This window comes from Gopherus evgoodei, chromosome 9 (assembly GCF_007399415.2).
Source record: "Gopherus evgoodei ecotype Sinaloan lineage chromosome 9, rGopEvg1_v1.p, whole genome shotgun sequence".
Classification (NCBI taxonomy): Eukaryota; Metazoa; Chordata; order Testudines; family Testudinidae; genus Gopherus; species Gopherus evgoodei.
In genome coordinates this window covers 49,370,949-49,392,504 of record NC_044330.1, presented here as the reverse complement: position 1 = coordinate 49,392,504, position 21,556 = coordinate 49,370,949, and the positions used below count along the sequence as shown (strand labels likewise).

General features: G+C 45.8%; 1 protein-coding gene across 1 annotated transcript in view; it reads left to right on the top strand.

Moving 5' to 3' along the window:
• Positions 1–19,803, top strand: part of INPP5D (inositol polyphosphate-5-phosphatase D) — a 79,767-nt gene extending 59,964 nt beyond the window's left edge. The window contains 20 exon segments of the mRNA XM_030574867.1: positions 3,552–3,628; positions 3,631–3,689; positions 4,335–4,394; positions 4,396–4,449; positions 4,618–4,670; positions 4,672–4,706; positions 4,968–5,048; positions 9,563–9,623; positions 9,625–9,651; positions 9,800–9,836; positions 9,838–9,913; positions 11,078–11,160; positions 12,152–12,239; positions 13,042–13,186; positions 14,546–14,638; positions 14,997–15,104; positions 15,692–15,964; positions 17,564–17,937; positions 17,940–18,139; positions 18,740–19,803. Coding sequence (XP_030430727.1) covers positions 3,552–3,628; positions 3,631–3,689; positions 4,335–4,394; positions 4,396–4,449; positions 4,618–4,670; positions 4,672–4,706; positions 4,968–5,048; positions 9,563–9,623; positions 9,625–9,651; positions 9,800–9,836; positions 9,838–9,913; positions 11,078–11,160; positions 12,152–12,239; positions 13,042–13,186; positions 14,546–14,638; positions 14,997–15,104; positions 15,692–15,964; positions 17,564–17,937; positions 17,940–18,139; positions 18,740–18,742 — 1,987 coding nt within the window. The 3' untranslated portion in view covers positions 18,743–19,803.
• The last annotated feature ends 1,753 nt before the right edge of the window (positions 19,804–21,556 follow it).

The window sequence follows — 21,556 nt, the reverse complement described above, 5'->3', positions numbered from 1 at the left end:
AGATCACCATGGTCCCATCTAGCCTTAAAATCTATTATATGTTCACTGTTAATGCAGCTTGGCTCACCAGACTAGAAGCTGCTGAGTACCCCAGTCAGTGCCTGAGTTCCCTCTACGCTGCACAGCCACACAGCTGTCTGTTAAGCACGCGAAGGCGCTCAGGGCTGTGGCATGGAGAGATGCCTCTACCAAAAGCCCTGGACCTGCCGCAGCACCCCTCCCCCAGTCCCGACCCAGAAACCTGCCGCAGCCAGGGGACAGGTGCCCCTCCCCTGCCCCAACCGTGACCTGCCGCGGCTAGGGGATAGGTGCCCCTCCCCAACCCAGCCGGCCTGGACCTGCCACAGCTGGGGGAGAGGTATCTCTCCTCCCCAGCCCAGGTGCTGCTACAGGGAGAGAGAGCTGGAGAATCCTCTCTCCACACCATAGCCTTGGGGAGCCCCACTACATCCAAACCCCTCATCCCCATCCCCACCCCAGAGCCCATACCCCTAGCCGGAGCCCTCACCCTCCCACACCCCAGCCCTCTGCCCCAGTCCTGAGCCCCCTCTCACACTCTGAACCCCTTGGTCCCATCCCGCCACATGAACTTTGTTATTGCACCAATATGGGGCTATGTGTGATATCACCTCCATATTGGTGCAATAACAAATTTGTTCTGGGAAGATTAGAGGGAACACTGGTCAGTGCATCACCATTTGGTCAGTAACCCTGGCTTTACCAGAAGTGGAAGCTGCTGGCATCTGCAAGTGGGCAGAGGAAATAGATAGAAAGGTTTTCTCAGAACTGTGGAGAGATATCCCAGGTATCTTACCAAAGCAGTGTAGGCATGGCCCACCTGGCCTAGCCTGAGGAGCTGCCACTGTATGTCATGGAAACATCTTGATGATTTGTGCAGTCTGGAGAGAAACTGGGAGGTTTTTCTGCACAAGCACAATGTGGAGAGTGAAAATATCTCCCTAGTGCCAAAGGAGGCACTGTCTCCTTTGTGGGCCGAGGTACACTGAGAGAGGGCTGGGAGGGTGGAGAGTGGAGGTCTGTTCATGGTATCATCAGGGGCCAATCCTACCAGCGGAAGGCGTTGCAGGGAACAGTGGGAGAGGATTCCCCAACGGGGTCGAGTGTGGAGCAGAGAAATGTATCTCTGGTAGGTAATCCCCTTCCCCAAGCTGTTACATTATCAATAGAAAGAGGTGGAGCCTGTGGTCTGGCCAAGCAGTGTGCCGTGCAAACAGCCACGGGACTGTGGCTTGTAGCCCTGGGGCCTATCCAGTCCCTAGTGTAAATTGGAGATGCCTGAAGAAGCCATTTGGGCAGCTAAGAGTAGCTGGGATGGAGAGATGTGGTCATGCTGCCTCTCTCCAGGGAACATCTCCTGCCTCAGGTCTAGGTCAAGCAAGGGTGGTGGCATAGAATTGCTGTGCAGGAGCTCTGCCAGCTGGGGCTTCCCTTGCCATTAAGGAAATTCCCAGATGCCTGGAGTGGCTGCCAGAATCTAGCCAAGAACTTTTTATTTCTTGCTTTGTTTAAAAATGATGGCTAAGATCTGTGCTGGGCCACCAGGAGGCACAGCACAGAAAGCACAGCCTGCAGAGGGATCAGGGGTGGCATTAGAGCAGCTTTTGCACTCATTTGATTTTAGGTTTCTCTGGGAACAGAACAGCCTCCAGCACAAAACGGAGCAGTCAGGAGCTGCTCTAAATTACTGTGCCTCCTCCATCAGGCTACCATGCAGCACCTGAGAATCCCCTATGCTACGAAGTTCACTCCTGTCCCCTACTCCAGGACTTGCTGAGGTTCCTGGTGCAGTGTGGTGTTGTCCTAGCGTGCCTGCATCAGGGGCATTCTCCCTCACCTGACAATGGCTCTCTGATTGCTGAAGCAGCACAGTCCTGGTTCTTTTTATAGTTTGTTTCCCTTTCCCAAGGAAGGGCAGTGTAATGCATAATACTGACAACTTATTCAATTGCCAGTGCTCAAATTCTCTCACGGGGCATCCCTGAGCATTCGGGGCTCCGTAGCTGTCATCAGGGTCTATGTGAAATGGAAGTGTGGGGTTCTCTAAAGAATGATGGCTAAAACCTAATCGTTTCCTGTTACTTTGAGCCTAACTGGCTCCAGCATGCTAAAGCAAGCAGTCTCTGTCAAGCCCCTAGCACAACCAGAGGTGAAAGTAAGCGGGTATGGGCCAGTATGGAGGACCGGTAAGAAAACAAGACTGCCTGAGGGAGGGAGAAGCCTGCCCCCTGCTCATAAGAATAGTTTAAACTCAGCTGTTCCCTGAGTGGTTCAGCCCCAGGGGTTAGGAGTGGTTTCTGGCATCCTTATTAATTTCACTCACAGTAGCTGGGGGAGCGGGTCGAGGGGGACGGTGTGTTTGCCATGGCGGGGGCCAGTCCTTTTTCTGCTCCCGGGATGAGGGGATCTCTCCAATACTAATATACACAACAAATACAAGCATTTGGCTGCACAGCTTAAATCCAGAGCTAATAAAAGCAGCTGGAAGGGGAAAACTCGCTGTCACATTGGTTCTCGTTCTCCTCCCTCCCCTCCTTCAGCCAGGCTGCAGACAAGGCTCTGCATTCCTCCCCCCCCACTGCCCTCAGCAGGGGTTCTCCTCTAGACTCTAGCTTGCGGGGTAGAAGCCGTTTCTGGCATCCTGTTAATTTCACTCCCAGTTGTTGTTGGGGGGAGGAGGGGGTGTGTGTGTGTACCATGGCAGGGGCAGTTCTTTTCTGCCCCCGGGATGAGGGATCTCCTATACACAAAAAACACAATCAAAATCAGGAACAATTTCCAAATTCAAATCTATCCCATTCCCTCCCCAGCAGAGGATCAGGCTGTGATGTCCAAACTGCTTGCAGATCCTCTTTGAAATGTTACTGAACTGCGCAGGGAACAGCTGAGTTTAAACTGTTTCTTATGCAGGAGGCAGGCTTCTCCCTCCCTCAGCCAGTCTCCCTGCTCCCTGCTGCAAGCTAGAGGAAGTCCCCTGCAGCTGCTGCTCAGTGCCAGGCAGGGAGAAAGCATGGAGCCTAGTGTCCACAGCCTGGCTGGAGGAGGAGGGAAGACCCGGAGAAAAATGTGACAGTGAGTTTTTACTTTTTCAGACTATTCCAATAGTAAAGTTTTATTACAGACAGTACTGGTAGTAGGAATAGAAGCTTATTTTTTTCTATATATGTCATGCAATGGGAGGGATCCATGAAGTACGTAGGAGAGGCTGGGTTGCTTGCGATTGGACCATATGGGTAAGAAATATAAATTACTTTCACCCCTGACCAAACCCCAGGACTCCAAGCGCCTCTGCAGCTGGCAGCTCGGAGGTGATTTAAAGGGCCTGGCTCCTAGCTTCAGCTGAATCCCTGAGCCCTTTAAATCCTGATTTAAAAGCCCTGGGATTTAAAGGCCCACCTCTTTCGATGAGGCCATGCCTCTTCCGGTTGAGGCCCCCCTCCCCTACAGGACTCTGGAGTACCTGTAAGTCCTTTAAGTTACTTTCCCCCTGATGGCAACAGAGTATGACAGGCAGTCTTTGCTTGTTTTGTTAGGCGAAACCAGAACTACATGAACATTCTGCGTTTCCTGACACTGGGAGATAAGAAACTGAGTCCATTTAACATCACTCACGCTTTACTCATCTCTTCTGGCTGGGAGACTTGAACTACCGCGTGGAATTACCTACATCGGTTAGCGGCCTTCTTCATTCCTTGCTGTTCAGAAAAACAGATACAAGAATTCCTAAAGTGGCAGATGGTGCTTTAATTGTGTTAAAGGTGTTGTCAGCTTCTGATCTAGAGGGACCATGGAAAAGAGAGAGAGAGCTGGAAAGGGTGGGAGAAGGGGCCCCAAACTAACTGCCCCTTGCAAAAAGACAGAGAGATACTGGGAGTGATCTGAAGTTGTCACCATATCTCCTCTCCAGAGATTAATGAGCCATTGACCTACTAATGATGCCATATGACATACCATCATTCTCAATTCTCCCCAATGACAACCATTCGCCAAAACAGCACGACCCTGCTGCCAACAAGAGAGAATGCCACGACCAGGAGAACACCCTTCTGCTCATTCATTTTACCCCTCAATTTGTTCTATAATGGCCCAGACCTAGTCAGAACAGGGTTCAGATACTTGGTAGATCCCTGATGAGCATGAGACTTGCTGATACTGTAGGATGCCTGGTGCTGATGGGAATCAGGTATACATTCATTATTTGTTCGTTCATCGTGTGATGGACAAGTGTCCCGTGTTATAGCCTGCCCACTAGCAAGGGAGTGTTTGTAAGAAGGTGGAGTGCATTCCTGCCAACTCTGATATTTCCTTGTTTCCAGGAAGCAGAGAATATTATCCAGAGGATCAAACAACAGCAGTATCCAGAGTTGCTGGGTTTTGGACCAGCTTCTCATGGAGAAAAAGGACCAAAAGGTGTTTCTGCAATTTGGTAAGATTCTGTCCTCTTCTATCTTAACTCTACCCTTCTCTTAACTATTTCGTGGCCACTCAAAGACTCTTTCTGCCAGGCAATGTTGCAAGGATGGACGGGGGAGCTACTGAGCATCTTACCAGGCCTAGAGCCAGAACCAATAACCAGCTGTCTCTCTGTTCCAGAGGAACGAAGAGATCACTTTTGCTCCAACTTATCGTTTTGAAAGGACTACCGGGAGAAGATGCATACACCAAGCAGAAAGCAACAGGGGTACGTGGTAAACTAAATAATAATCCTCTCAATTAAAAAATATATGCTAGTGTAGGGAAAAATAGCATCCAGAGAAAAAGTGACCTAAAAATTGCTCTCCATTTCCTGCACAAATTAGGATTAAAATTTGTCATATTTTGAAAGGAGCCAAATAATGGACAACAATAATTTGGAACAAGCACACCGCCCTTTGGCAAGTGATTTCTCTCTCTTCTTAAGAAGAATTGTCCTTCCCTTCTTCTTGACCTCAGTTCTCCTTTGGTTGCAGATGAATTCAATTTGCAGTCCTGGTGTGATCGAGTGCTTTGGAAATCATACCCCATGGTGCACGTGGTGTGTCAATCCTATGGTGGGTTAGATAACAGATTGTAGATAGCAAGCAATTGATCTGAAACAGAAATGATTCACAGGGGTGTCTGCAGGATCTCCTTGCACTGCTAGGCTCTCAGAACAGGAAGACATGATAATAAACCATGCAATTTGGAGTTACATCTCCGATTATCACAGTATACGGCTGGAAACTGAAGTCTGTATACATTTATATGCACAATACAGTTGAGATGGCTGCAGCACAAATGCTCCTTCCTTGGCTTGATTCTCTTTTCCAGCTTATGGCACACACTGTAGGCTTTGTTATGACACCATCTAGCTCATAGACTTTAAGGCCACAAGGATACCCTCATGATCATCTAGTCTAACCTCCTGTCCATTGCAGGCCACAGAACCTCACCCGCCCACTCCGCAATAAAGACTTCAAGTTACAGAGAATCCAGCATTTACTGTAGTTCAAACCAGCAAATGGACCCCATGCCCATACTGCAGAGGAAGGGGAAAAACTCTCAGGGTCTCTGCCAATCAGACCTAGGGATATTCCTTCCTGACCCCCAATATGGCGATAGTTAGGACTGTGAGCTTGTGTGTGAGACCCATCAGCCGGACCCTGGGAAAGGAATTCTCTGTGGTAACTTGGAGCCCTCTCCATCTCAAGCAGTTGGAGATATTTGCTACAACAGTTGCAGATGGGCTATATGCTATTGTAGGCAACCTCCCATACCATCCCCTCAATAAATTTATCAAGCTCAGTTTTAAACAAGTTATGTTTTTTTGACCCAACTACTCCCCTTGGAAGGCTGTTCCAGAACATCACTCCTCTGATAGTTAGAAACCTTCATCTACTTCCAAGCCTAAACTTATTGACGGCCAATTTATATCCCATTTGTTCTTGGGCAACATTGGCCCTTAACTTAAATAACTCCTATCCTTCCATGGTGTTTGTTCCCTGGTGTATTATAGAGAGTAATCATATCTATCCTCAGCCTTCATTTGTTAGGTTAAACAAGCCAAGCTCCTTAAGTCTCCTTTCATAAGGAAGGTCTCCATTCCTCTCATCATCCTAGTAGCCCTTCTCTGCACTTGTTCCAGTTTGAATTCATCTTCTTAAACATGGGAGACCAGAAAATGCACACAGTATTCCAGTGAGGTCACACTAGGGCCTTGTATAATGGTCATGACACGTCCCTGTCGCTACGGAAATACTGCCTGATGCATCCAAGGATTGCATTAGCCCTTTCATAGTCACTTCACATTAGTTACTCCTAGCCACTCACTGTGATTGACTATACACCTAGGTCTTTCTTATCCTCTTTTGCTCCAACCTGATACATTCTCAGCTTATAGCCAAAATTCATGTTGTTAGTCCTAAGTGCATGACCTTGCATTTTGCACTATTAAATTTCATGGCATTTTCTATACTCCTCAGTTTTCAAGGTCATCTAAATCTTATATGATATTCCAGCCCGCCTTCGTATTGGCAGTACCGCCCAGCTTTTTGTCATCTGCAGATTTATAGCACACTCCCACTTTTTTTGCCCTAGTCATTAATGAAAATGTTAAATAAGGACTGGTTCCAAGGCTAGTAACTTCCATCCAGTCTGACAGTTCACCTTTCAGCATGACCCATTGTAGTCTTCCCTTTAACCAGTTCCTTACCCAACTTTGAATTCTCATATTAATCCCCATCTTTTCCAGTGTGGAAACTGTAATCAACATGCTTTACTGAATCCAGGTAGATTAGATCTACCGCCTTTTCTTTGTCTGGAAAATCAGTTATCTTCTCAAAGAAAGAGATCAAGTTGGTCTGGCCCAATCTACCTTTTGTGAAACCATGTTATATTTTATTCCACTCTACACCCTTAATCTCTTGGCAGTAACAAGTCAGGGTTTCCAGCCTGGTACCAGCAAGATCTCCATAATTGTTGATGCCAGGACCGTTATGGGCACTGTCTGAGTGGGCCGGTTTGCAGCAAAGAAGCCCAGTGGATAGAATACAGTGTGAAATGAGTTGGTGGTCTTGATCCAGTTCTTTGATTAGGCATCTACTTCAGAGCAAATTCCATCCCAACTGACCATCCCAGCAATCTACCCAGTGAATGGTCTTGGAGACCAAACTACCTTTCTTCTCTACAGGTGGGGCTTCCAGAGCCTGGGTAAAATACAGAGGGCCAGATCTCCTCTTGGGAAATCAGCCTTACTCCAGTGAAGTTAATGGAATGATGATGATTTGCAGCAGCTGAGAATCTGACCCACTAGCTTGTGGGAAAGCCTGCGTTGCTGCTTCCATGCTGTGGCTGTCCTGTGGACCGCAGAGGAGTTCACTCTCTAGTGCGATTAATCTGGGAGACTCATGAAAGGTGACAGAGTCATTAAAAACTAGTCCAGGCCAGTACTGCGTCTACTGCCAGCATGTTGTATTTCCACTCAGTAGACCCAACTCCAGCATCCCTTGCACCAGCGCAGGGGAATTCCTTACATCGCTCTTGAATTCCTCCCTCAGCTGATGCTAACAGCAGGGGTTGATGGGCTTCCAAGAGAGCTACCTTTACCCTTTCTTGGCTAGAACAAGGTTCACTGTGGTCTGGGAGAAAATGAAAGGATCCCCGAAGAGCCCTTAAAACCCCTGGATATTGGGCACTGGGGTCCATTGATCACACCCAACTCCAACCATCTGAGTACAGTGCTAATATACCCTCCATGCAGGTGAGAAGATGGCGTGCTTGGAAACATCATCTGACAAAGTGGGGTGGTGTGACATGAGGGCAAATTATACGCAGATAATTCAGTGTGTGGCTTTGAGAAATGAAGTCACTTGGGAAAATTGGCATCTGGGTGCCTCGTGTTCCACCCTGCTGAATTTGCTGGATGTCAGTGTAACCTAAGAACTCAAGCCAACATCCCTCAGCTACAGACAGTGTAGTACATACAGTTCAGAATACCTTGCCATGAATTGTTCTCTAATGGGAAATAACAAAGCTGTGTTCCTACACCATTTTCTTCCTCATTAGATTTGCTCTTCAGGTGTGCTGCTTATATTGCAAAGATGAGCCAGGGATACTGTGAACATACCAGGGTACAATCAGACTAATGAGTAGCTGTGTCACTTCTGCCCTGCAACTTTGGGTGCCTACAATGCCTTGATGAACTAGCTCTCACCTGGGCCACTCACAACAGCTTTCCAGCATGCAAGCTACACCCTTAGTATCCGTGTGTCGCTGCCAGCCTGCCAGCCACCCCAGAGGTTACACTCTGGCACTCACCAGCCTTGCTTATACTGCAGGTTATACCCCAGCATACCCCCAGTCCCAGAATTCCCCCAAGAGATGTATGTCCTGCACTACACAATCGACTCCTGGACAATACAAATATTGTAAGTCCATTATTCCTTAAAGTATCCCAGCTCATTATCTCAAATAGTTATTCAGACACTTCAATTTAAACACACTAGATTAGAGAAAACAGTAAAATACATCTATAACTATGAAGAGAGATTTTAAGAGAGTAGAAGTAATGAAGCAATAAAAGTTAGAAATGGTTACAAGAAAAATAAAGATAAAACATTTACTAATGCCTAACATAAACTAATCAGATCAAGCAATGTTTCTCACTACAGTCTTACTGACCAAATCTTGTAGGTTAGGACCACTCTCCTAGAGTCCAACGAATGCTTCCCTTGCCATGTCGGGTGCAGTGAATGCAATGGCAGGAGGAGAGAGAGTGGTCCCTTGGGGTATTTGCCCCTCCTTTTTATAGTTTTTAGTCCCCCTCTTGAAAAACATTTCCAGCTGGGAACTAGGAGACGGAATCTATGTAAAAAGATATTCCCTGCTGGCTTTTTCTCACCTGTTTGAGCTTTCTTTATTTCCATCCCCACTTGATGACTCTGTTTTACTGCTTAAATGCAAATTAAGGCAAGCACACATTCCTTTGTCTAGGAGAGCCATGTTGCCAACCTCCGTTTGGGCAGGGCTGTGGAGTTTGGAACGTGTTAATAACATCATGGAGGGAAATCATATAACACAAATTTAATCAGGACAATACTGACTAGCATTGCCCTACTTACTTCTGCCCTGCTGGTGGTGGTGGCAGCGCTGCCTTCAGGAGCTGAGCAGCTGGAGAGCAGTAGCTGCTGGCTGGATATTAATGTTGTTTGCAATGCAGTGAGAACATTTTTTTTTAATCCCACTCCTGTCTCGCTCCCGCAATACCCACTCTATTTTTATCCTTTCTCCTACTATTATGGCAGCAGGTGCTGCAGAACCTGCAGGATCCCAATTTCTTCATGCTCCCCAAGAGAACCTTCTTGTGCCCCCCCTCCCAGTTTGCACACCACTGGTTTACATAACTGTGTTTGATGCCTAGATTCCAAGATGAGGAGATTAGAAATATGATAGATTAGAAGAGACAGTTACAACCAGTGGACACAATTATGTTTTCTGGAAAGCTACTGAATGACGATTATATTACAGTCATCTCTTGGGTCAGAACAGAAACCCGTGGCATTAACTGCCTTTCTTCTCTCATTGGCAGGCTGCACCAGTGACATCATGACCAGTGACCACAGTCCGGGCTTTGCTACATTTGAAGTGGGGTACCTCCCAGTTTGTCTCCAAAGAATGGTTAGTAAGGGAGGGCATGCAAGAAATATGTAGATCCATATAAATGTGTTGCATACATTGTACAAGAAACTTGGCTCGAGAGAGTCTTGTTGAAAATGTGCAATCTTCAGTGTTCCTTTTGGAACAAAGGGTGTCCCTCCTTTTCTAGATTCCAGTACACAGAGTCCCAGGGGCAGATAGAATTCCCTGAGCTGCTGTGCCACTCTGAAGACCAAGTCCCAGACCAAATTCTACATTGAGTTCTACTCCAGCTGCTTAGAAAGTAATGTCACTATCTCCTCCTCTGTTCCTTCAAAGTTCTCTGCTTATTTTGATCAACTCCCTTCCTCTCACTTTCATCAAAATAAATGGGCCGTGTAAGTTATTTGTGTGACTGCAAAGAGGGGGTGAGGGATGTTACAGGTATGTTGTGATTTGTATGTTGCTCTATATTGTTACTGACAAAATCTGAGCAATGCAGCCATTTAGTTGTAATAATGTGTTATCGACAAGGATCTTCCTTGTGCTCTTTCTTTAGTCTTATTTGAAAATCTGCTCATCTCTTTTAAGGAGAGAACTTTGGTGTTCTCGCTTGTCAGATAGGAAAATCTTTGCTTAGCGAACACTCTATTGATTACATTTCCTATCATGCTGCTGTAAGTAATTGTGTGCTTTCAAAATAAAGGGATTAATATTTGTGCTACTCTCAGTAATAATTAATTAATTAATTGGTTCCTATGGTTTCAATAGAATAAATCAGAGAATCAAATGAAAGTGAAAGGAACTCCACTGAGATGATTCTGTGAATAGTTCTGCATTTCAGTGCTGAAAATTGTATCCTGTATTCCACAGCTAAAGAGCTATAGTCTCAGCTGAATATGTAATGTGAGACCACACGCCCATGCTGTGTTTGTTAGCTTATTCTCCATTACCGGGCCAATCCTGTAAGTGGGACAGCATGCCTGTGCTGTACGCTTCATTACATTATGCTCATGTCAGAGAGCTGTGTCAAAGACAGTTCCAGAAAAGATGATTATTTTTTGGCTGCATCAAAATTTGCATAAATTTCTATGGAAACAGTGTATTACCAGGCTTAAATTAGAATTTCAAAAGTGTGCTATCTTGAGTGGCGTGGGAAGAGCTGTCATGTTCTTACCCTCCTGTCCATGCCTGTACTGAGTCTTTTAATGCCAAGTTTGACTGTAAAACAAAATCACTTAATGATTACACAGTAAGGTCATTTGCAAATTTACTAGGGAAGCATTCCTTCAAGGTCCAGCCCTCGAGCAACCCAGAGCTTTCAAAATCTTGTGCCCAAAGAGAAAAAAATCAGAGCAGGTCCTTTTGGGATCCAGCATCTGAAGGCATCTTTGCTACTGAGTTCTTGCTGTGAGGGGGGTCTCTTTCTCACCTGGCCAATGATCTCCTTTTGCATCACTCTTTGCAGGCTTTGTAAAAAGCCATGAAGGGGAAAATGAGGATGGGAATGAAGGGGAACTCGTGGTGAAGTTCATTGAGGCACTTCCTAAGGTAAGTGGAAAATATTTTTTCACACCCATTTCAGAGAAATCCTGTCTGCATGTTTGATAAACAGCAACCAAACCTTTTCTCCGAATAAAAATTGGTTTCAAGTGCTAAGCTCCATTTTGAAAAGCAGCATGAAGATTAACAGTTTCCATGTTTTCTTTGTCCTGCAAGTCAGGGATGGCTCTTGGTATCCTTGAAAAAGGCCCAGGCATTCAGATTGGGAAAGTGCTTTATTCAGCGCAGGTTAAATGCCCCACTCTTCCAAGAAGAAACTTTTACCAACACAGGGAGGAAATGGCCTCTTAAAAAAAATAAGGTGCATATAGTAGAAAATATTTACCTGTTTCTAAACCAGAGGGCAAGCTTATGTTAAAAGGACCATGAACAGGCTAGCACTAGTATTCTGTGCTATTGTCAGAGACCCAAATTCAGTTATTGGGCTAGTTGCTGTTCTTCTATTCCCTGCACTGGCTGTAGAAACTGCAGCTGTGGCACTCTTGGGCTGGGCAAGACTGAGCCTTTAACTACCCCTATGGATAATCCAAGAGGAGAACTGTTGGGTTCGGAAAGGCTGGCCTGGCCAGGTAGTTTGGGGAATGCTCTGCAGGGCCCTGCAGGGCAACCCCCATGAGCTTAAAGTAAGTAAACAGAGTGATAGCCACAAAGTGTGGAGCAGATTGAAATTAGGCTCCAAATCACTTCTGCCTGGGAATTTTCAGTTAAAAGAAAGTACTGCAGTGGTGCTGTGTGTAAATGTCTGATGTGCAGCCTCCCAGCTGGGAATGGGAAGGAGGTATTTTAGAAATGGATCATGTTCGATCTTACATCTTCAAACATCATTGAAGAGAGCTGGGTTGTGCATTAAATTGGTAGAAATCCTCAGGGCCCTGTCTGGTTGAACCTTGCTCAGTCTGGGCCCAGGTACAAAGAGAGAACTTTATTTCTGTGTGCTTTCCTCTCCACTGTATTGACCCCTGTGGGCTTGTCCTTGCAGCTGACTCCGATTATTTCAGACCCAGAGTACCTGCTGGACCAGCACATCCTGATCAGCATTAAGTCTTCAGACAGTGATGAATCGTATGGTAAGTGCCTAGCTCTAATGCAGGGTATGAGTCAAGCTCTCCTTAGATTGTTCCAAATCACCAGAAGAGTGGGAGAGAACGGCAGTAATTATTACAGCCTGAAGGTGTAACAGTGCTTTGTATTCTGATGTAGAGCTTAATACATATGACATGCAGACCGTGTGCACCATTCTGTGCTAATGTGGCTTAAAAGACTAAGCACTATAGACATCATCTGTGCAGACTGGATCAGCCTGAAAATGAAGGGATTTAAAGGAAATGTGCCCTGCTGAGATTAGAGCCGAGCTCATTCTCTGTCATATTCGGTTTGTCCAGGACTTGTAAATACTGCTTCACTTGCATACTCCATATCTGATGGATAAGAGACCACTTTTTCCAGGGCAAGAGAGAAATTCACTATCAATGCTCAGCCAAATTCACTATCATACTCTGCTCAGCCAAAGAAAGGACTGCAGTCCTGACTTGGAGAGGGCCACTCTGTTGGCATCCACTTACTTCAGACAAGGGTCACAAACTGTTCTGAACAATAATGGAAGCTCAGAGAGCCAAAGTCATTAATGGTGTCTGAAGTATCCTGTACAAATCCATACTGAGTGCCTGAAAAAGGGAAGTGAATGCTCCTTACTCCCCTGAGTTTGCAGATATCACACAACCCATATTGTGATTTAAAGCAAAGATTCTCTTTCCAGTCACATTTGAAGCTCCCTTTATTCAGTATGTACAGAGATAATAGATGACTGAAGTGACAGAGAGAGACGATGCTAGTCATTTCTCATCTCCAGGCTTCCTCCCTATCTTCTAGGTGAGGGCTGCATTGCCCTGAGGATAGAAGCTACAGAATCGCTAGTCCCCTTCCATACTGTGCTAACGCACCATGGTGAGAGAACAGGGGTCTTCCACGGTGAAATCAAGTTACAGACATCGCAAGGAAAGCAGAGAGAGAAACTGTATGGTAAGAGCCTGGTCCTTGGAGGGCTCACTCCAGATTACTGTGATCTTATCCAGAAGGGCCTGATCTGATTCCTGTCAAAGAACTGGAGCTTATTTTAGCAGCATTTTTTAGTTCGTAACAGCCATTAGCTTTCGATGGTGGCCCTTGGGATCCAAAGATGATCATTCTCTTTGTGTGGGCCGTACTTGAGCAATTCCAGAAAAACACAGCCGTCACATTCAGGTCCTCCTTTTCCTTCTGCATGTGAATTAACAGACTGAGGGAGCCCTCTACCTGTCTCTCACTAATGTAGACTTTGTTGAATTATATTACTGTTTTCCACTTGTGATGGCTGTATAACAGGGAGATAGATTTGCCTCTGGTCCAGACAGCTGTAGGTACATGGAAAAGGGCACTAAGGACTCTCAAACTGCAGTTGCTCAACTAAAGGAAAATGAGCCTCCTTTTCTAGCTTGCTGGGTATTGTTCTTTTAATCCCACGGCAGCATGCTTCAGTACACACAAGTTACCACATATTGTTGTTAGTAATAAAAACTGCGCTTTGAATGTCTGTAGTGCAGCTCAGCTGGACACCTGCTATGCCCAGAGTGTGGCTACTGCAGTCTCTAAAGAGGATAGAAAAATATTAAATTCCATTCCTAGGAATGAATTACCGTTGCTGTCTGCTCAAGAGAAACTAATATGCAGGCTCATGATTTGAAACCATAATAACAAAGTAGGTATCAGCAGCCACAAAGACTCAACTATTTTATTGTGTGACAATAGTAGTATGCTCAAGCCAGCCATTGGAGAAAAGAGATGCTGCTAAACATTCATCATCCTCAAACACCTGCTGCTGTAGGATTTTACATTTTGAAAGCCCTTTACAAACATTGTTTAATTCTCCCAGTACCCTTCCGGGGTAGTACACATGTATGTAGATGCTCCATTTTACACATCAAGAGTCCTGCTAAATTCACTGGAATTATCACTGTGAGTAAAATTATGCAGATACATAAGTGTGTCTAGGATCAAGGCCTTTGGTTGCAAGTGTTTTGAGGCGGGCACTTTTGTCTTCTACTTGTCAGTAAAGCATGATGTGCATTGATGGCGTTACAGTAATAATAGCTGCACTATTTAAAATCTAAGATGTATGTCTTGGCTATCTGATCCTGATTGGATAAGACAGCACGGCTTTCTTTTGGAAGACCTCCTTCCTTCCTTGTTCTGTCTATGCACTGATATTCTGATAGGCTAAGACATCTAGCTAGATACAGGCATTAACGCAGCATAGCTCAGAGTCCTGAGATTTGAAGTTGTAAGATGAGACTGTGACCCACTCAAGTGCTCTTTCATGCCTCTTCTTTGCCTCCAGATTTTTGAAGATTGAACGGGATGAGACTGCTGGGCAGAAACCAAAGGGCATCAGCAGCCTGGATCCCACCAAAGAGTGGGAGCAATCTATCAGGTAAAGAGCCAACGGATCATTCAGACCCCCAGAAGCAGTCAGCCTGCAGTTCAGAGCTGAGTGTAGCAGTGGCTCTCACTGGAGGTTGTGAGTGTATTACAAAACAGATCTGGTAGGAGCTGGACAGCTGCCCCTGTGCCCCCCTTACAACTACCAGTCTTCTCGGTTTTGCTGGTAATAGCTGCAGAGTCAAGATCTCCCTCCTTGTCTTTCCAAGTAAAGGAATGGGATGATGATAGGCTTCTGTGCACAGGAGAGTGGAACCAGGAATAAACTGTCTGACAAGGCAGTACATGACAATGGATTTGTTAGGCTGTGTCCTGTCCCTGTCCTAAAAAGGGCCCTTTCCCTCCAACAGAAAATCAAAATCTACTCACTTGATGGCTAAAGAAGCAGCAGCTGTTGCTCGCTTTCGGGGAAATGCTTCCTCTCCTCCAGACGCACAGGGCAAGGATGACATGTTACGGTAACCTCGCTACTTTAACTCTGCCGGCTTGGGTGTGGGAGCTGAACTCATACTGCCAGCCTTTCCCAGTGAGGCACCGGATGCTTCAGACTGACTCCAAGGAAGGAGGTCTTACTGCTTCAGTTTATACATTTCATAGGACCCATTTTCTGTCTAGGCAGTTGGCTGCCTTCCCCTCCCAGTCCATAGAGAGAGGCCAGATTTCTGTGCTCTGAATGCAGTAGCACGCATTAGCCTGCACACTGCTATGCAGCATTATGATCTGCTCATTGAACTACAGGGCCCAGAAGCCTTTGGAAAGGCTTCTGGGCCCTATAAGCAGCTACAGAGCAGTGCATGAACTACTTCACACCACAGGAACCTACTGAGGGTGAGTGGTGACCCTGACCTGGCAGCCCCCTCTGCAAAGGTCCTGAGGAGGGAGCAGCCAACAAGCCTCCCACATTATCTTTTTCTCCTAAAAAAAAAAAAAAAATGGGTCCCAGTCAGTGGGCATTAGGCTCTTTCCTTAGTAGCTGTCTGTTCATGAGAGCTTTTGGCAGGGAACAGTGTAGAGAAAGTGTGAGTCTGATCATTCCCTTTTTCAGCAGCTCCACCCCCACGGACATCAGCAATCCCAACTATATGGGGGTGGTCTCTTTCTCTCAGCAATTCTCTGCACCTGGCCAGCTTAAGCAGAGCCCTTCATCAGACCAGCCATCTGCCTTCTGGACCTATGACCAGCAGCCTAAAGAGAACGTCCCTGTGATGGGACACCAGGAGTCTACCTCCACGTCTTCCTCCCAGTCCCCCCTGTCTCCAAAACCATCCATTCAGCCTATGACAAACCGAAGTTCTGGCCCCAGGAGTCAAGAGTATGTGTGAGTCTTTGCCCTGGCACTGGCGCTGTGCTGGTCTCCCCCATTCCCCACCCCAGCACAGTCACGGTTTTGTTATCTGTGTGGTGGGCTGGAGGTGCAGTGAGTTACTCCATTGGCCCTTGACCTTTAGAGGCAGAAAGAGAAGATGAGTGAGATGGGTGCTGGCTCTGCACATGCTAAGGGAAACTAGTACAACTCCTCAGGCCTGTGCTACAGCCCAAAGTCAAAGCTCCGTGGGTAATTCCTTCCCAACCTCAATTGTGAGGAGAGGGGAAAGAAAGGGTGGAGAACTCCCCCTAGCCACCCAGAAGCGAAGGGGAGAGTGTAGGACAGCCCCCCCCATCTGGCAGAAGGAGCGCACCCTCACATTGCATACCGTGCTTTCGGCTGCACTTCTGTGCAGCTCAGCAAATTCTAGTTTGTTTCAGAATTTAGTGCCCAGGTGTCGGAGTAATCACCAACCTTGATGCAGAATTTAAATCCATCATCATATATATCCCTTGTTTGCCAAGCTTCTCAGTGATTAGGTTACACCACACCCATGTAATCCCCGTCCTCGTTCCATTTCTTCTAATGGAGCCATTGTGATGGGTTTTTATCTGGGACTGGAGTGTAGTTTCCTAGTAAACCCTTTGCCACTCTACAAAAATGGAGTTAACAGGAGCCTCCATCCCAAGCACTGGCCCCCTCTTCTGTGGAAAACTCCTTATTGCTTCTTCCCTTGTCTTTCTCCACCGCTCCGCTGCCCTGCAGAGAATGCTACTTCACACTGTCCAAGGAAGGCATCCGGAGAGAGGAACGGAGGTCATTCGCAAACTCCCTTGAAGATGTGCCATTCATCCCCGTTTCACTCTGTCCAACAAGAGCAGAGTTGCCCTTTGAGTGCTCAAGCTGTCATGTGATCACCTGGTGAAAACCTCACCAGCACAGCACCCACAGAACCTGACCCATCCCTTTCTACAGCAACTCTCAGTCAGGCGTGAGGTTTCTATTAGTTTTAATTCAAGGGGTTGCAGGCTCCACTGAACACAAAGCAACCCTCTTACCCCTGCAACACACAGTTATTAGATACTGTGCAGCTAGGTGCTTCGAGGGATGCTTTATTCCTTCCTCTGAACCACCTGGCATTGGTAGCAGTAGGAGATTGGTTGTAATGGCCTAACTGTGACATTGGTGTGGTAGGAGTTCTTATGCTAACATTCTAGAGACCTCCATTCCAATCCCCTCCACCATAATTCAATCAGATTTGTGCTCTTCTCAAAACTATCACAGCACTTGGCACAATTGGGCTCCGTTGCTAATCTCTGTTTAAAAAGAAACCATGTTTTGTCAGGACTGAGCTCTGGGGGGAGTTTGCCCAGCACCATGCCTACCCATCCTCAGCTCTCCTATCAATAAAGCTTATACAAAGCAAAAAACCTGCACCATTCTCTTCTGTCCCCATTGGTTTGACTGGTATTCTGTTATCTCCTTGCACCTCCTTTCCCCCTCTGCACAGTCAGCATCATTCTCTCATGGTCATTTTTCTATTCCCTCTCCTTTCTTTAGTGACCACTCCTAATTACACCTGTCATTTTCATATTGCCTTTCTGGTTGTAGGCCAGCTGACATGGGAAAAGGTGTGGTGGAGTCTTTGCTTCAAGAGGAAATTCAGCAGAAGCCTGAGATGTTTGACAACCCACTGTACGGCGCCATGAGCTCTAAGGGGAAGGTGCCATCCAAGAAGGAACAGGACTACACCCCAGTCTTGCGAAAGGAGCACCAACTTATTCTGAATCATGGCGCCCTTCTCACTAAGCCGCATGATGCCGACAGCAGCAAGTCTTCCAACAAGCAGCCATCCCCTCCTTTCCTGATCCCCACGCCCAGATTCCGGTCCTACACCTGCTCCAGCCAATCTGAGGAAAAAACTATAAGTGAAAAGGCTCAGGGCAAGCAGAAGCCAACTGCCTCCTTAGAAAACCCAGCACCACTGAAAAACCAGTCAAACCCTCAAGGTCTGAAGTAGGTCCAAGCAGTCAGGGACAGTTCAGCAAACCACCTCTTCCTACAAAGAGCCGGGCAGTTCTAGACATGCAGACTACCAAGGGCCGAGACTACCGGGAGAATTCAGACCTCCCTCATCAGGGAAAGCATCGAACCGAAGAGGGGACAGTTGGTAGGACAGCCACACCGGTATGTTGCTTGTGGAGTTGGAGGGATAGAGGAGAAGGTGTATTATTTTCACATAATGCTGTAATTACTTTCACACTGTTTGAATCAGGTATGCTGGGCAAAAACTTCAGTTGCTTTAGTGCTCACCTAACGCAAATTGCTTTACTCTAGAAGATCAAAACTTGGCCTGTGAATGGTTCAAGGGTAAGTTTGCTTTGCTAGATTAATAAAAAAGGGGTCAAGGTACTGATCAGTTGAAAATACTTACCAATCTAGGCAGTGCTGTTGTCCAGAAATACACATCAAGCTGCCACTTGAAATAATAAATAAAGCTCCATCTAAGAGCATTTATTTAATTGGACCATCCTTTGAGTTTTGCCCTTTATTAAAATAAAGAGGGGACTTAGTGAAGTTTTTGTGTTAACAAGAGGGACTGGAAAGGCAAGTGGACAGATCACAGAAAGTGGGGAAGAGGATGAAGTGAGGGGGAGAAACATGGGTATGGGACAAGAAAGGGAACACAAGATGTGCTATGTCTGCTCATGTCTCTGGTAAATTATCCAGTATACAGAAGCAGCAGTAGATAAGCTGAGGGACTAGTGTCTTTTCTTGTCTCCACAGTGACTGCAACATGGCAGATGGCATCCTGGGAGGAACCCTAGAGGGAAGAAACAAGATTACCACTTTGTTCACATTACTATCCTCTGGTCTGGTGTTGAAAGGACTGGGGCATTCTATTTTTGAGAGTCTCTCTCTCTCTTTATCATTATAAAAGTCTTCTAGCTGAGAAATTAAGCACAAGTTTTCAGATGAAGAAGAGACAAGACAACAATGACAAATGCAAGAACAAGGTTCCCAGTTAACCTTCTGCAGTGTCACTTTGGTACTTAATCTAGGAGGCAAGGTATTAAATACCTTAATACTCTTTTGGAGAAGAGGAAGGACATAAGGACAAACACATGGGGTGGGTGGATGGAAAGATCCCCCTGCACAAACAATTTTTTCTCGAGTTCCAAAATCCCAATCCTGAGTGACAGTTACTCCAAAGGAAGCATCTTGACAGCGGTACAGCTCCCAGAGCAGGTCACTCCAATGGAGCAAGGAGTCAGGGGAGGCTGGGAAAGTTTGAACAATGGACATTTAAGAGTGTCACATCATATAAGGTTTCAGCCTTGTCTCTTGTGGGAACCCCAAGCTATGTACAGGCATCCACCGGATACAGGCATCCATGGAGAGTATGAGGATTTGTTCCCTGGAACTGCAGCTCTTGTTTTTAGCAACTAGTGCTGTTCTTCCTTCACAAAAACATCCTGGGGAAGAGTCAAAGGGCAGAACTACACGCAGGAATGGGAGTGGTAGATTGGGCCCACGTATGGTCTAGAAATGTAGACCTGAGGGGAAATCAGTCATTCCAGCCATTTTATTTTTGTTTTTATGGGAGTCACTCTACTTTGAAGGACATTTGGCTGGTTGGTTTAGTAGCATCCTATTAGATTCATGCTGACCTTATTGTAATTTTGATCATTGCCTGAGAACTAATCATGTTAACATATCTGTAATTTCTATAACCATGTTAAGTACTAGTGTAGTGGTTTACAGTGACGCTGGGCCTATTTGTGACTTGATCGTTGCTACTGTTCCCTGTTCATTACTAAAAAAATTAAGATTAGACTCATTTTTAACCATCCCTTATTACCTGTCTTGTTTACTTCATATCAGTTCAGTGCTCTGCAACTCACTAAATGAAATAGTCCCTGCCCAGAGTCACTTATTTTGAGACACCAGAAAGGATCAAATGCACCAGGAAGGCCAGGAAGGAATAACTTGGAAGATTTGATATTGTTGATTTGTTATCCTCTCCTCCACAAAGCATCTGCATTAGGGCGATTTCCTCCAGTAGCAATGCAGCTGTACTTGTGTACATAGGACTCAGGTTTGTATCCACCTTTTTGCAGAATAGGTTTTATGACTGTGATAAAAATGCTTGAACCCAATCTACATTCATGCTTAATTGGTGATAATGGCACTTGCTGAAAGATAGGTCTAGATTTTCCTGGAGCAGCCCAGGCCTAGCAGATTTGGGGAGGTGGATGTGGGAGAGCGGTCCATGCATACAAAATTCTTCCCAGGACTGATTTCTCTCCAGTGGATATATTTTCTGTGAAGCACCTGCTCCCCTACACTCACTAATTTCTTTAACCGTCCTCTTTTATTTAACAGGGTCTTCCCTGTAGAAACCTAAAAATTTGTTGGAAGATTCAATGGATAAGGCATGTTTTTCTTTCACTTCTCCATTTCAGACTCTGGGGAATTCATACAGCTCCTGGCACTGCCTTGGAATTACCCTGCTTGAAGTGGTGATTTTATTGTCTAATATGAAGAGTGAAAATAATTTTCCTATTGAAAACCAAGGTGCATTAGTATATGTGGGGGGATGGGGACTTCTGCTAGATGTTCTACGAAAAGCTTTTACCCACTGATAATGAGCAGTGAGCCAACAGACAAAGCTTTGTACACAGTGTCAGTGTTTTCCCAGTGAGACCCCACACTGGAGCCTAAAAAAGTCACTTCTCATATTAAAGAAAATGAAATACTGAGACAGAGCAAAACTAGCCTCTCCAAGTGAAGATACCCTTACAAGCAGCACAGCGTCTGGCTACTTTCAATGCTGGAATTTGGTACCAATGAAAAAGTTTGCATATGCTGCCTCTATAGATGAAAGTGGGTTGGACCAACTCAGTTCCTGAATCTGGAATGGCAGGTCAAACCTCCAATGAGGCATATAACTAAAGACAGGGTGAGGCTGTGCACCAAGCCTGAGGGAGAAAACTCTGCTAATCACTGGTTCCTAGAGTTAGATAAGGGACATCAGCAAGGTTCTGTAGGGAGTCCCATCTACTTTTCCTCCTTGGCTGGAATGATGGCAGCTGCAGTATAGTTATGTGTGGGCAAGGGAGTGTTAAAGCCAGGGGAAATGGATCTTCAGAGCTCTGCAGGAGAGATGGTAGAAATATGGGAAAGGTAGACTACCTGTGAGGAGCAGCTCCTGGCAGGAAGAGGAGACATTCTACTTTTATCTTTGTGACAAGGTCAACTGCTCTTAGGATACAGCCTCAATAAACTAGCTGGGACTCTTTCCAAGTACTCATCCTATATCTAAAAAGGAAATAGATATGAATTTCACACACCCTAGTACTGTGGTGGTTCTTTTCATGGCTTCTCTTCCCATCTTGTCTAGAGCCCTAAAGATGTCCTTCATTGCTTCCATCCTGCTATCTTTCTGAACTAAATAGGACTCCAGAAGTTGGTCCACAAAAGCTGCTCATTTTAAAGAGGGGTCACTATTGACCAAGCTGAGTTACTCTCTCCCAGCCAAAAAGGTTGCTTTTGCCATACTCTGCTGTTATCCCAGTTATTTTCCATTAAATTGTTATAAAT